The sequence below is a fragment of the Lolium rigidum genome, chromosome 6 (genome assembly GCF_022539505.1).
Source record: "Lolium rigidum isolate FL_2022 chromosome 6, APGP_CSIRO_Lrig_0.1, whole genome shotgun sequence".
Lineage (NCBI taxonomy): Eukaryota > Viridiplantae > Streptophyta > Magnoliopsida > Poales > Poaceae > Lolium > Lolium rigidum.
This window is the reverse complement of record NC_061513.1, coordinates 238,900,223-238,914,557: the sequence shown is the minus strand read 5'-3', so window position 1 is coordinate 238,914,557 and position 14,335 is coordinate 238,900,223. Positions and strand designations below refer to the sequence as shown.

Below are 14,335 nucleotides of genomic sequence, written 5' to 3'. Positions count from 1 at the left end.
TTTTCGGATTTTTGGAGATAACATTTGATTATTATCTGGAGCATTTTTGAATGCCTTGACAACAACATCATTCTGCTTGATAGTGTAGTCAAGTACTTCACGATAATTTCATTTATTTTCAGAACTTTCTGATTCATCATGGCCATGGAAAGATCGTCCTTGATGCAATAAGTGCCAACAAGCATCAATCGTGGCATTTAACCGGATAATATGCTCATTCTTTTCAATTTGGCTTTGCCTATGTAAGGCTGCTGCGACTGATTGATCTTGCTGCATTAGATCGTCACAGTTCTTGAGTGCCCTATTGTGAAAACTACTTCGATCACCGACGTGAGTTGATGTCTACGCGCGCTTCTATTCTTGTAGATAATCTTGGGCCTCAAAGTGCAGAGGTTTGTAGAACAGCAGTAAGTTTTCCTTAAGTGGATCACCTAAGGTTTATCGAACTCAGGGAGGTAGAGGTCGAAGATATCCCTCTCAAACAACCCTGCAATTACGATACAAGAAGTCTCTTGTGTCCTCAACACACCTAATACACTTGTCAGGTGTATAGGTGCACTAGTTCGGCGAAAAGATAGTGAAATACCAGTAATATGGATGATTGCAAGTAGTAATTTCAATCTGAAATAAAAATGGCAGCACGCAAACATGTGGCAGAACTGGTTGTAAACGGTGTTTCAATACTTGGAAACAAGGCCTAGGGATCATACTTTCATTAGTGGACACTCTTAACAGTGATACCATAATTGAATACATAGATATTATCACTTCACTACGCTACTCTGAACCACTCTCCGGTTTGATAACAAACACAAATTCATTGCGTAGGGATACATAAGCACTCCTTAAAGTTCGCATTCCCAATCTATGGACCCCCCACGCTGTCACTTTGAGCATACAAAGATGCTACTAACTAGTCACCACAATTCATAAATATTTCTGTAAATTAAGCTTCAGAAACAAACACAGTGTGCAAACTGTCACCTTCACACCGTTGGACAAGGTGTTCCCGGAGATCACATAATAAAATCACTTGATTAGCACAATAGTTGAAGAATAACATCTACTTATTCAACTAGATTACAAAGCTCATGATCACATAAACATCATACATGGAGAGATAGATTGACCACACAGCTACCGGTAAAACCCTCAGTCTCGGGGGAGAACTACTCACACTCCTCATCATGGGAGTCAGCAATGGTGATGAAGATGGCGGTGGAGTCGATGGAGATGGCTCCGGGGGAAATTCCCCATCCCGACAGGGTGCCGGAACAGAGACTTCTGTCCCCCCGAATCTTGTCTGCGATGGCGGCGGAGCTACGGAACTTTTCGTGTGCGGAGGCTGATTGATTTAAGGTTCACGCGTCGGGAGGCTTCTTATAGATGGAAGGGAGAGGTCGGTGGAGGCCAGGATGGCCCACACCACCCCTGTGGTGACCTTGCATACCACTGCATGTTGTAGTATGCCAGTCGTTGATATAACATTCGTGAAGTACCAATCCGCAAATATTACATCCCTCAGAGTAGTACAACAGAACATAGCAGGTCCATAACTCATTCATTTATTATTACAAGCAATATGTACATATCATCTCGGAGCTCCTCTTGGGTCCTAGGAGGAATACTCCTGGGTTCGAGGTGAACCCACCTTAACTTACAATATATAAGTCTTACTAGATTATACATTTATTCCCCTCGAGCAGTTAAGTACTAAGAGTTCGTTCTGCTCGGATACTTCTACTACTAGGTAAGTCTAAGCCTGCTCTCCTCCGGAACCCTCCCCGGTTCCGTAGACTATAAGGTAGTCTACACCTTCAACACCTCCAGAGAGGTCTGGTTCTTCATAGCCGATGACTTCGGCTCCTTCGGGTTGTCGTTGTCCTCCTCCGGATGGTTCGGACAATCTAGCAGGGGATTTAAGAGTGGTATGAGTACGAGCGTACTCAACAAGTTCTTTATAGAAAAGAGGTGTTTAATGCACTAGCTACGATATTAGACCAGAAAGTCTAATACCAATGCAGGTTTTGATAAACATTTCTTCAAGAGGTTGCTTTTATTTCAAAGAACTATGTCCGTCAGCCTTCACCGGTTTACTAGAACTTCATGGGGTTCCTTTCCGGCAGCGTTCGCAGTTCCGAATCCCGGAACAGGGAGTGACAGGTCACGATTCATTACACTCTGCAGAGGTGTGTTGCTTTACCCATAAGAGATCTTATCCTTGGTGCCAACCGGGCAGCTTTCCCGTCCACACTTCCTTCGGTGTGAGGCCCGGTATAAGGTCTAGCCAATCATGTTCCTCCGCTACCTCGAGCACCCACCCTTTGTTGCAATCTCCGACCCTGGGTCCTCGCCGGTCCTCTTACACCAATTAAGGATGGACCCCGACCACGACGACAATGCAGAGCTCTATCATACATTCCTTCGCCGGCAGTTGCAACCCATCATAGACCACATTACCGTGGGGACTTCTACGGGTTCCCCACCATGCATCTTGTCTCTCGAGATCAAGTGCACACAATAATGCACATCCGTTGATGAACGAGAGGTGGAAACACTTTTGACTACTCCGTCCCACTCCGGATCTTATGGTTAACACGGGTATTACGGCACAAGAATCACTGGACGACATTTGTTGTTTAATCCTAGATGGATATAACCCTTGCAATGGAACCTCCACCATATCCACACAATCCATGGTTCCATTGCCCACCACATAGTCATATTCATAGTTATGAAAATAGTGGTTTTGCTTTTTATGCAATAGTGTTAAACATAGTACTTTGCAAGTAATTTGGTAAAAATACTCGAATGACATGAGCAAGTGATGAACTTGCCTGAACACTGCAAAGTGTTGCAGTTGGATGGTGTGGACTGACCCTTGTCCTATGTTGCTGAAAAATAGCATCATTGTCTGATAAGGGCAATGGTTAAAGAAGCATTTATGCATGATTCTAGTTTTAAGGTTTGTTCCCCCCCTTTCCGATGTCCTATCATTTCATGTGAGAGGTTAATACTAAGAATAATTTAAGGATACTCTGTTTAGGGTAAAATACAACCTTGAAATGTTGTCAAGGTGTTTTTAAAGTCCAAAAACATTAATGGACTTATTTTCATTATTGAAAATATAAAGTGTGATTAAATGGTTATTTTAATCATCAAATTAGGACTTAATAATGTTTGTCTTCAAAAATTCCATTTCTTATTTTATTATGATAGAGAATTTTATCCTGGGTGGTTTCATATTTTTAGTTAATTTTTTTAGAGCTATACTTATTTTATAAAATTATGTGAAAGATTTACTTAAATGGGCATTTATGAAATGCCAAAAATGCCCTCGGGCCCACCTGTCAGGGTGAACCCGAGTGGGTTGGGCTCAACCCCGCTGGCCTGGTCCGGCCCACTCGGTCGCCCTCACTTCCTCCTCTCTCTCCCTCGCGAAACCCTAATCCCCTTCGGCTCCCGCGACCAAAATCGCCTCCGCCGTCACCGCTTTAATCCGACCGCCTCCGGCCATCGCCGGCGACGAGATGCTGCAGATCTGGTCCGCCTCTCGACGGCGGACCTGATGGTCCGCGTCGATCTGACGCTCGCTGCTTCCTCGACTCGCCCCCAACACCTTCGCTCGCCTGTTGTGATGTGCCGCGGCGATTTCGTCGCCGCCGACGCTCCTGGCGTCGTGGCGTCGCCGTGCCCTGCCGTGGTGGTGCTGGGCGCTGCGGCGCTGCCGTGGCCTGGCTTGGCCTGGCGCCGCCGTGCCCCGGCGTGTGCCGCCGTGGCCGCCATGGCCGCGCTCTTCGCTCCGCCTCACCAGTAAGTTTCTCCTCCTCCGTCCTTCTCTGCTACTTGTTCTACTGCTTCTCCTTCCCTTGTCTAGCTCTGGCCACGGCTGCTCCTCCTCGTGGAGATGCCTGCCGTGCTGATGCGCTGCTGCTGCGCCTAGCTAGCTTGCGCGTATGCTGCTGTGCTATGGCTTGGCTCGCTGCTGCGCTATTACTGTTGTGCTAGCCATGGATGCGCGTGTGCTGCTGCTGTGATGCTGCTCTGTGTATGCTGCTGCCATTATTCCTAGCTTCGTGTCTGTCGTCGTTCTTCTTTATCGATTCGTTGTTGTAATTCATGAGCCCCTTGCTCATGAGCTTGCTGTGGTGTTGTGCTCAATTTTAATTGTTACTGCTGCTGCTATCTTGCTCTTGCCTCTCCTGTGGGTGCAACTACTTGCCTCTGGCTTGATCATGATGCATGATCCTTGCCTTTGGCAAGTGCCAGTGCCCTGGTGTGCTATATCTTGTGCTTAATTTCATGAACATACTCAATTGAGCATTGTTGTTGGCTTAACAGCACTATCAGTGATGAGTGCTGTGTGCTTCCCTTGTGTAACTTGATCCAGTGGTACATCATGTCTTTGATGTGCTTCTGGATACAATCATAAAATGGTTTATTCACTTATCTGTGATGCAATTGTTCAATTATATGGTTAATTTAATTGTCTGGGCCTTGTGATGATGCTAGAATTGATTCTAGCAGGCTTTAGCATGCTTTAGTAAGCTCTGGTGATCAAGTGATCATCAACTGCTTGATTATTGCTTGCTTAACTTACTGCATGTTACTGTTTGGTGCTTGTCCTGGTGATTGGGTATCACCATGCCATGTGCTGGTGCAGGCTTTGCCTGATCAAGTGTCTGCTGCCTCACTGCTGCTCACTCTATGTTGTGTGTGTATCACACATAGGGATGGCAATGGGTACCCGTGACCCGCGTACCCGCCGGGTAAAAACCAATAGGAGTACGGGTATGGGACAAAATATTACCCATGGGTTTGTAAATGGGAAAAATATCATACCCATCGGGTAGAGTGGGTACGGGTATGGGATCGTAGAACCCATACCCGCATACCCATATACCCATCTAAATTTAACAAGTGGCCGTTTTAATATTCTAAACTACTCAATTTCCCCCTAATCATGCCTTCGTGCTGCTAGGCTGAACCCCACGCTTTCCGGTCTCACAATTGCTGGTAGGTTAGTGAGGATTAGACCCTATTTATGAGCGCTTCACCTCTTGTAATATTTTTTTAGATCAATTGATATGCTGTAAGTGCGGGTATTTTTACCCGCGGATACCCATTTACCCTGCCGGGTGACGGGTATGGGAAAAACTTGTACCCGTTGACGGGTATGGGTACGGGTGTTGGGTAAGAATGAAAGTGACGGGTCCGGGTATGGGATGGCTCTACCCGTACCCATACCCTGCGGGTGACAAGGTATTAACTCGTCAATGCCTACGGATTGTAGACTAGGGTTTAGTTGGATGTAGAGGGCAAGTAGATCTCGAAGGTTTCAGCCGAAAAGTACTCGACGAATATGAAAGCTAGGGTTTTAGAAACAATGATTCGATGATCTCTGCGTCCCTCGACTCCCCCTTATATAGGAGGCGGAGCCGAGGGATTCGTGCTGTACAAGTTACAAAGTCGGGGAAGGTTTCTAACTCATCCTGTAAGATTACAAATAAGACTTTCTATTACAACTCTAGCTTTCCTTAATAATATCTTGGGCTTCCGAATCTTCTTATTCTTCGGGTAATGGGCCTTCAGTAAACCCCGGGTACTATCTTTGGCAGGCCCATTAGGGATGCCTATGTGAGTAGCCCCCGAGATTTTGCTTGAATCGTAGGGTCAGGGAAAATCTCCACTGTTTATTTTTACTCGACAACTTAAACTTTTCTATATTTCTTCATATAAATTTCTATATTGTACAGGGATAATGGTAGTTGGGGCTAGTTCATCTGACGGATCAGGTACTAGTTAACTGCTCTAGTGGCAATCCGCAAAAACCTACTTCAAAATCACGTCCCTGGACATGATTTCGGGATCTTGGTGTAAACTTCGACGAGTGCCGCTTAAGGTCTTACCATTCCGTCGAGTCCCGGTCATATTTATCGGGTACCTAACGCGTCCGTTAGGATTTTTCTTCGTATCCGTTGATACGGATAAAAGTAGCAAACGGACGTCGAGAGACGGCGCCACGCCTCACAGAATAAATCTGGGGTCTTACCTTCGCAAAGTTTTGCGGCATTCAGAAATTGATCGCAACTTCGGCGTTCTGAGAATATATTGTCGAGTGCTTAGTCGGCTGATGGAATGGCACATTTTATCGAGTCAAAGATGACTTATATTGCTCTCCCGATGGGAATATGCAGATTTATTTATAACTCGAAATATACTCTTTTGCTTTTCTATCTTTCTTCTTTTCATTCTGTCTTTCTCTTCTTTTTTTTTATAATTTCATCGGGCACGCGAACAGCGTTCCCGATGGGAGTAGCCCCCGAGGCTACAGCCAAGGACTTGTGCTTGGTTGTAGGCTCCACGCTTTATGCCGCTATATTTTCTTTCTCTCCCGAAGTTTTATAATTTCTCGGGTGCGCGAACAGCGCTCCCGATGGGAGTAGCCCCGAGGCTATGATCAAATACTTGTATTTGATCATAGGCTCACGCCATTTCTATTTTGTCTTTCTTGATCTTTTCATTTTTCCAAAGTAGCCCCCGAGCATTTGACCAAAAACTTGTATTTGATCAAAGGCTCTCCAATATTTTTGCATGTCGCCTTTTGATGCAGCTGTTGAGTCGATTTTTTCTTTCTGCCAAGGTGACGTTATTGCTGACGATAGCCACGATTGTAAGTCCAAAAATCGCGAGAAGTTTTTCTCCCACTGCCTTGTGGGCCCAATTGATCCACTATCTTGACACGTCGTGCAAGTGGGGGACACACGTCCTCCGCTTTTTCTGGCGCACGCACCGTAACTTCCCCAACGTTGAGTTACTTTTTTACCCTTGTTGCCACGTGGCTATCATCCGTCACACATTTTCCTTATCCAACGGTTCGTCGTTTCACCGCACCCCTATATAAGATCGTCTTCTTCCTCCTTGAGCACTTCCGCTCGCGCCGTCCTCCTTCTCTCATCTGCAAATTTCCTCCTGCAATCCACAACCTCTTAAGCTCCTCACCTCCAAACTGCAAATCCTGCGCCATTGTTGATGCCAACGCGTCGATTGACAAGGCACAGCATGCCGGAATCCTCCATGGCTGCTGTGGATCTTGGGGCGGCGGAGTGGGAAAGATCGAAAATTTCCACACAAGACATCAATATGCTGAAGAAGCTGGGGATCAGCAAGAAGCCGAAGGCATTGTGCTTCCCCAGTGAGGAGAGCTACCCAACCCCTCCAATGGGGTACCGGGTAAGTTTTGTTGATCACCTCATCCGCGGTCTGTCCGCCCCCATTCATCCTTTTCTCCGTGGACTGCTTTTTATCTACGGTCCGCAACTCCACCACCTCACGCCAAACTCCATTCTTTACATCTCCATTTTCATCACTCTTTGCGAGGCCTTCCTTGGCGTCCAGCCCTAGCCGGGCGCTATGGAATCGCATTTTCTTCTGCCGCCGTAATGGCTCGCCCAATGTCGCCTATAATATAGGCGGCGTTGTAATTTCTGTTCGGCCCACTGTTGACTACTTCGACGTCAAGCTTCCTGACTCGGTTCAAGGATGGCGCAAGAAGTGGTTGTACATTCAGGAGGAGAACCATGGATGTGCGGAGGACAACATCCCTCCTTTTGATGGCGCCGAGAAAATCTTTCGCCGCCGCTCCCGGGACGCGGAGGCCACCGAAGAAGAAAGGGCGTCGACGAAACCTTGATGGCTCGTATCCACGAGTTGCAAAATACTCGCGGCAAAGAGTTATCCGGTATCCAAATCACTTGCATACTTTCTTAGGACTAGAGTGCAACCGCTTCAGGCCCGCAAATATCCTCTCTGGAAATATGCCGGCGACAAGGATGTAGATCGGCTGTCGGTGAATTTGGAGGTCAAGGATTTAGAAATACTTGTCCGAAAAATTTCATCTCTCAGCAAAAAAGATGCTGTCCCTTCTTCTTGCCGTGTGACACCATTCAGCGCCGCCAATCCACTTCCCAAGGTAACCTTTGTCTATTGTCTTGTTGTTGCTTTGCTATCTTTTTTGTAACTTCTTTTCTGACATCTCTCCCTGTTTTATTTTGCACATAATCATCCAGACCTTGTCTCGCTTCCTCCTCTTCCTGAAGGTGGAGAAGTCGAAGAAAGGGCCATTGTCACTGATGACAATCAAGAGGCTCCATCTTTTGTGAATGATCCCGTGGATTCTCGAAAATCTGCGGGATCTTCCGAAGGCACTGCGTCGGCACTATCTCCTCCTCCCGCTGTTTCTCCAAAAGGCAAAAGGAAGAGGAATGACGTCGAAGATTCCGGCACTTCCAAAGCCGAAGAAGTTGATCCTTCACGTCAGAAGGCAACTTATGATCCATATCTCGCATCCCTCGTCAGCTCGTAAGTCACCTTGATTTCCCCTTATTTCTGTAGTCGAAGTTTTTTTGTCTCATCTTGCTTTTTATGCTGTCGATCTTTAATCGCAGTGATGATGAGGAAGAAGTACCAACTCGTGACGTGGCTCCTCGGACGAGCGCGTCACATACTTTACTTGTTTCGGAGACGCTAATTGAAGGAGAAGAATCCTCGCCTCCTAAACAAAACGTCGTCACCACCACTCCTCCTTCAAGCCCCCTTGCTCCTTCACCAAAAAGGACAAGGGTTGAAACGATCATCGAGCCTGCCCCTCAATTGGGTAGCTCTTCTCATTCGCTCTTAGATGATGTAAGTTTTTGACTTTCCTGCTAGTATCTATATTTCCTCTGTTTACTTCTTCTTGTGCCTTCATATTTTTCTCGTACCGATATTTTCTTTCTCTGCTCTTCTTTGACAGCCCATGATCAAAGAGCTTATTCGCATTGGATCCCAATTCATTGGGTACCGTGAATATGCCAGCAGGACTGAAGGTAACAACTTTTTTGCTGTCATTGTTTCTAATCTTCTTGCTCCTATTCTTGTCGCGATTTTGACTATTTTTTTCCTATTTTGGCAGAAAAATTTGCAGAGGCCAACAGGCTTGCCGACACTCTTGCTCAGAAATTGGAGCAAAGTGAAACGGCTCGCAAGAAAGCCGAACTTGATGCTAGCCAAGCAAAAGTAGAGGCTGATGAGGCCAAAGCAAAAGCTGCTAGTGTCGAAGAACTGCGAAGAAACTTGATGATGCTGAAGCTGCTTTAAACAAGCACAAAGCCGCACAGGACACCCGTGAAAAGGGAATCCTCAAGCGCTTGAACACACAAAATCGTCGCTTCCTCGGTAACTTTGTTGATCCCTTCTATTTTTCTTAAGACTTGCTTTCTTTTGTTTTTACTTGCTGTCAACTAACATATAATTTTTATGGCAGGTCAAACAAGCCAAGATTTTGACCTTGAGAATCCCACCAACGATCCTCTGCTTGACGCACTGTCTTATCTGGAGTTTCATGGCCAAGAAATTCGCGAAGGCGTGGTGAATGCTGACGCAGTATTGTCGAAGTTGTTCCCCTACTTCTTCCCGAAGAAAGAGGAGCCTAAGACTTTCCTTGCCCTTGCCAAGGACTTCAATCCACCAGAGGATCTTGGACTGAAGATGCGTCAGGAGAACATGAAGGTTGCTGTTGAGAACACTATTGCCTTGGTCGCTGACAGTCAACAAACTGTTGACTGGATGAAGGTAGGCGACACCGAGCAGATAGAACAATCAAAATGGAGGTCGTTGATCAAGGCAGCCAAGCCCAACACGAAGAAAATCCTGGCCTATCTCGGGATCAAGCCATCTTCAACTCCTAGCTCATCAAGGCCGGAGGTCTAGTTGAATGCCTTTGCTTTTTCTTTCCTTTGCTTTCTCTATTTCTTTTGTTGTTGTCGCCATTTTAGCCTTGGCAACAATTACCCTGTTAGTCCCTTTGGAGAACTTCTTTTGTAATGTCCGTGTAAACTTTCTAGAAATCAATGAAATTCCTCTTGGTACTATCATTGATCCTGGGACTTTCTTTTCCAGTTAATATTTGATAATTATTCGACCAACCCTTGCTCTCCCGATGCTTCACCTGCGTCTTCCTTCTCGAAGAAAATACTAGTCGATGATAATCCCCTCGAAGGTTCTTCAAGCAAACATTTGTCGGAAGATTTGCAAGAACTTCGACAACAACTTCAATCCATGAAGAAACAAACTCTGGCAATGATGGAACAATCTCGGAAAGCGTCTGAACAAGAAAAACTTGCTCTCCAACAAGCCAAAGAGGCTATGGCTGCCAAGGATACTGCTGTATTGGAAGCAAAGGGAGCCACTACCCGAGAAAATAGCATGCTCGAGCTAATGTTGGAAGCTAGCACAGATATGTTAGGTACGTTTTTCCAACCTCACAATGCCTCCTCTTTATTTTGCTGTGCCCTCCTTCAAATTTCTTGCCTTGTCGCTTTAATAGGCTCGGTTCTTGATGCTGCCGCCGAAGATCGAAGAGTAAACGAGAGAACGAATCTTCTTGTCAATCTTTCCCTTAACCATGGCTGTTTATTCTGGGCCACCCCTGAACGAACCCAGCAGATTGTCAGGTTCCAAGATCGTGCTTGCCAAGTGCGCGAATTTCTCAATTTTTGCACGACAACATTAACCCTTGTTTACAAGACTTTGTTTCCTCGAAATGAGGTTCCCAAAACTCTTCCTGAATTGCTGGAGATATTCGAGAGATGCTCCCCGTATTCATAATTTTGTGCGAGCTCAATTGATCTGCTGGAGCAAGGTTCGCCATGATTATGATAAATATTTGTCATCCAAAATTAGACCTGACGAAGATTGTTGCTGATTGCCTGGCCAAGAAATCGCGGCGAAAAAATGATATTGACACAATCGATGAGATGGTAGCTCCTGTGGCCGAGTCGATGATAGAGGAGCTTCTTCGGATGGACTCAGAATTCTTCATCAAGGGGTCCTATGCTGAACATAAAACAACCAGAGGCTTGTCCATAGATAGTATTTTAGGCTTTGACTGATTTGTACCATATTGCAAAACCTTGTGTCTCTATCTTTTTTGATATTTTTTTTATTTCCGAAGAAATTTGTTGTATATTGCAAAGTGCTCTATATTGTTGGAGCCCCCGAGCCTTCTGGCTAGAGTTTGTACTGTTTTTTCCATCTCGAAGATTTTCCTTCTGTTGTAATAAGACATCCTTGTTTTTTCATTGATGGATTGCAAACCCTCGAGTATCTTAGTGTCGGAGTTCTATATTTTTGTTGCGAGGTTCTTGGACCAAAGCAATACTATATTTATAATTGTTAGCTTCCGATTTTTATATTTGGCGAGGTATTAGTGTACCAAGGCGAAATATTTCGGTAAGTCTAGTTTGTCTATATTGTACGTATTTTGAGACTTGAAGGCGTTGAGCCCCCGAGCGTGTCGAAGAATAAGAAGTATATCTCCACTATCTTTATTATATTGCAGCACCGCGAGCCCGCCTCATTAAAAACCTTTCCGGCCCCACTCGGTGCCCCGAAAAGGAAAAGAGTGCGTCTGAAAACTCGCGGGCGTTTCAGTACATTGTATTTTTACAGAGAAGGACTATATTCCAGCTCTAGGCGTAGAACCGCCTGAGCTGCGCCACGTTCCAGGGGTTTTTCTCGGGAACCCCTGTCTTCTTGTCCTTGATCCTGTACGCTCCTCCGTCGATGACTTCCGTGATGATGTAAGGTCCCAGCCATGGTGACTCGAGCTTCTCTGTACTTTGCTGGTTGAGCCGTAGAACCAAATCACCGACCTGGAAAGATCTCGGCCGCAATCGTCAACTGTGGTAGTTCTTCGAGTCTTGCTTGGTACTTGGTAACTCGTGACGAGTACTTCATCTCGAGCTTCATCGAGTGCATCCATATCATCCTCCCGAACTTTTCGTGATGTTTCTTCGTCGTACTCTGTTACTCTTGGAGAATCGTGCTCTATTTCAATTGGTAGTACGGCTTCAGCTCCGTGGACGAGGAAGAACGGGGTTTCTTGTGTCGCCGTGTTTGGTGTTGTTCGGATGCTCCACAAAACACTTGGCAGTTCTTCTGGCCAGGTGTGTCGAGCCTTTTCAAGCGGTCCCAGCAGACGTTTTTTAATGCCATTGCAGATGATACCATTGGCTTTCTCGACTTGACCATTAGTTTGGGGATGTGCAACTGACGCGAAGTGCAATTTGATGCCTACTTCTGCGCAGTACGCCTTGAACTCCTTCGACGTAAAGTTGCTGCCATTATCTGTGACGATGCTGTGAGGTACTCCAAATCGAAAAATGATGCCCTTTACGAACTTTATTGCTGATGCTGCATCTGGTGAATTTATTGGCTTCGCTTCTACCCACTTGGTGAATTTGTCGACAGCAACCAACAGGTACTCGTATCCTCCTGGCGAAGCTTTGTGCAACTTGCCTACCATGTCGAGTCCCCACTGGGCAAAGGGCCATGACAATGGTATTGGCATTAGTTCTGCCGCCGGAGAGTGTGGTTTTGCGGCAAATCTCTGGCATGCGTCGCAAGTTCGTACTATCTCTTTTGCGTCCTCGATTGCTGTCAACCGAGTAGAATCCTGCCCGAAAGACCTTGGCTGCAATAGCTCGACTCGCTTGCGTGGTGACCACATATTCCTTCATGCACATCCTTTAGGATTATTCTTCCTTCTTCGGGTGTGACACACCTTTGCAAGACGCCTGAAATACTTCGTTTATATAACTCCCCTTTGATCACTGTGAAAGCTTTGGATCGTCGAATAACTCGCCTTGCTGCAACTGGATCGTCGGGTATTTCCTTCCTGAGGATATACGATATGTACGCTTGCATCCAAGGGACTTCTATCATCATCACAAGTTCTTGGTCCTCTTCGTCCTCCACGGTTTCTTTGAAAGACGCCGAAGTTTTTTCTTCTTTTGCTTTTTTCTGCATCTTCTTCGGCTTCGTTGATCTCTCCGCTATTTCTTCCCAAAATACGCCTGGCGGGATTGGAAGGCACTGCGACCCGATGTTTGCGAGGACGTCGGCTTCATCGTTGCTCAATCTACTGATGTGATTTACCTCGCATCCATCAAACAGCTTCTCAAGCTCATTGTACACCTCCTTGTATGCTATCATGCTATCATTGACTGCATCACATTGGTTCATAACTTGTTGAGCCACCAATTGTGAGTCGCCAAAGATTTTTAATCGAGTTGCACCGCAAGCTTTCGCCATCTTCATCCCGTGTATGAGGGCTTCGTATTCTGCTTCATTGTTGGATGCGTTTGGGAACGTCATCCGTAGGACATATTTTAACTTGTCGCCTTCAGGTGATATAAGTATCACTCCTGCGCCAGCTCCTTCTACTCTCTTGGATCCGTCGAAGTTCATGGTCCAAGTTCTTGACAAATCTGGGGTCCCGTGTTTTGCGGCTCCATCCATTCTGCGATGAAGTCTGGCAAAACTTGCGACTTGATTGCCTTTCTTTTTTCATACGTGATGTCCCGAGGGGAAAGTTCTATTCCCCAAAGGGAGACACGCCCTGTAGCTTCCGGATTGTTCGAGTATATTTGAGAGAGGTGCTTCATTGACTACTATTATCGGGTGTGCCGAAAAATAGTGGCGCAACTTTCTTGCTGTTGTAATCACCCCATATGCTAGTTTCTGGTACTGCGGGTACCGCTGTTTGGAAGGCGATAAAACTTCACTAATGAAATATACCGGCCTTTGCACTCCATGGAGTTTTCCTTCTTCTTCTCTTTCGACAACTAGCACCGTGCTAACCACCCGGGGTGTGGCTGCGATGTATAACGGGAGAGGTTCCTTTTCCTTCGGCGCCACCGGGACTGGTGGTGTCGAGATTGTGCGTTTCAGATCCTCGAAAGCTCTATCGGCTTCTTCGTTCCACTGAAATTTCTCCCCTTGCTTTATCAAGGCGTAGAACGGTAGTGCTTTTTCTCCCAGCCTGGCGACGAATCTACTTAAAGCTGCGACTCGCCCAGTTAATTGTTGTATTTCTTTTAACTTGGTTGGCTTCCTCATCGTTACGATGGCTTGTATTTTGTCGGGATTTGCTTCAATCCCTCTTGCTGAAACTAGGAACCCAAGAAGTTCTCCTGCTGGGACGCCAAAAGAGCATTTTGTCGGGTTCAGCTTGAGGCAGAATTTGTCGAGGTTATCAAAAGTTTCCTTGAGATCTTCGATCAGCGTCGCCCCCTTTTTTGACGTTATGACTACATCATCAATGTATACTTGCATATTTTTCCAATCTGTGTTGCCAAACACTTATGCATCATCCTCTGATACGTTGCTCCCGCGTTTTTCAAACCAAAAGGCATTGTTTTGTAGCAAAACACTCCGTAAGGTGTGATGAACGCTGTTTTTTACTTCATCTTCTTCTTTTAATCTAATCTGGTTATAACCAGAATACGCGTCC

General features: G+C 45.9%; 1 protein-coding gene across 1 annotated transcript in view; it reads right to left on the bottom strand.

Annotated features, from left to right (window-relative positions):
• The window catches only part of LOC124663854, a 31,126-nt gene that overhangs the window by 1,600 nt on the left and 15,191 nt on the right, over window positions 1–14,335 (bottom strand). The window contains 1 exon segment of the mRNA XM_047201505.1: window positions 64–158. Coding sequence (XP_047057461.1) covers window positions 64–158 — 95 coding nt within the window.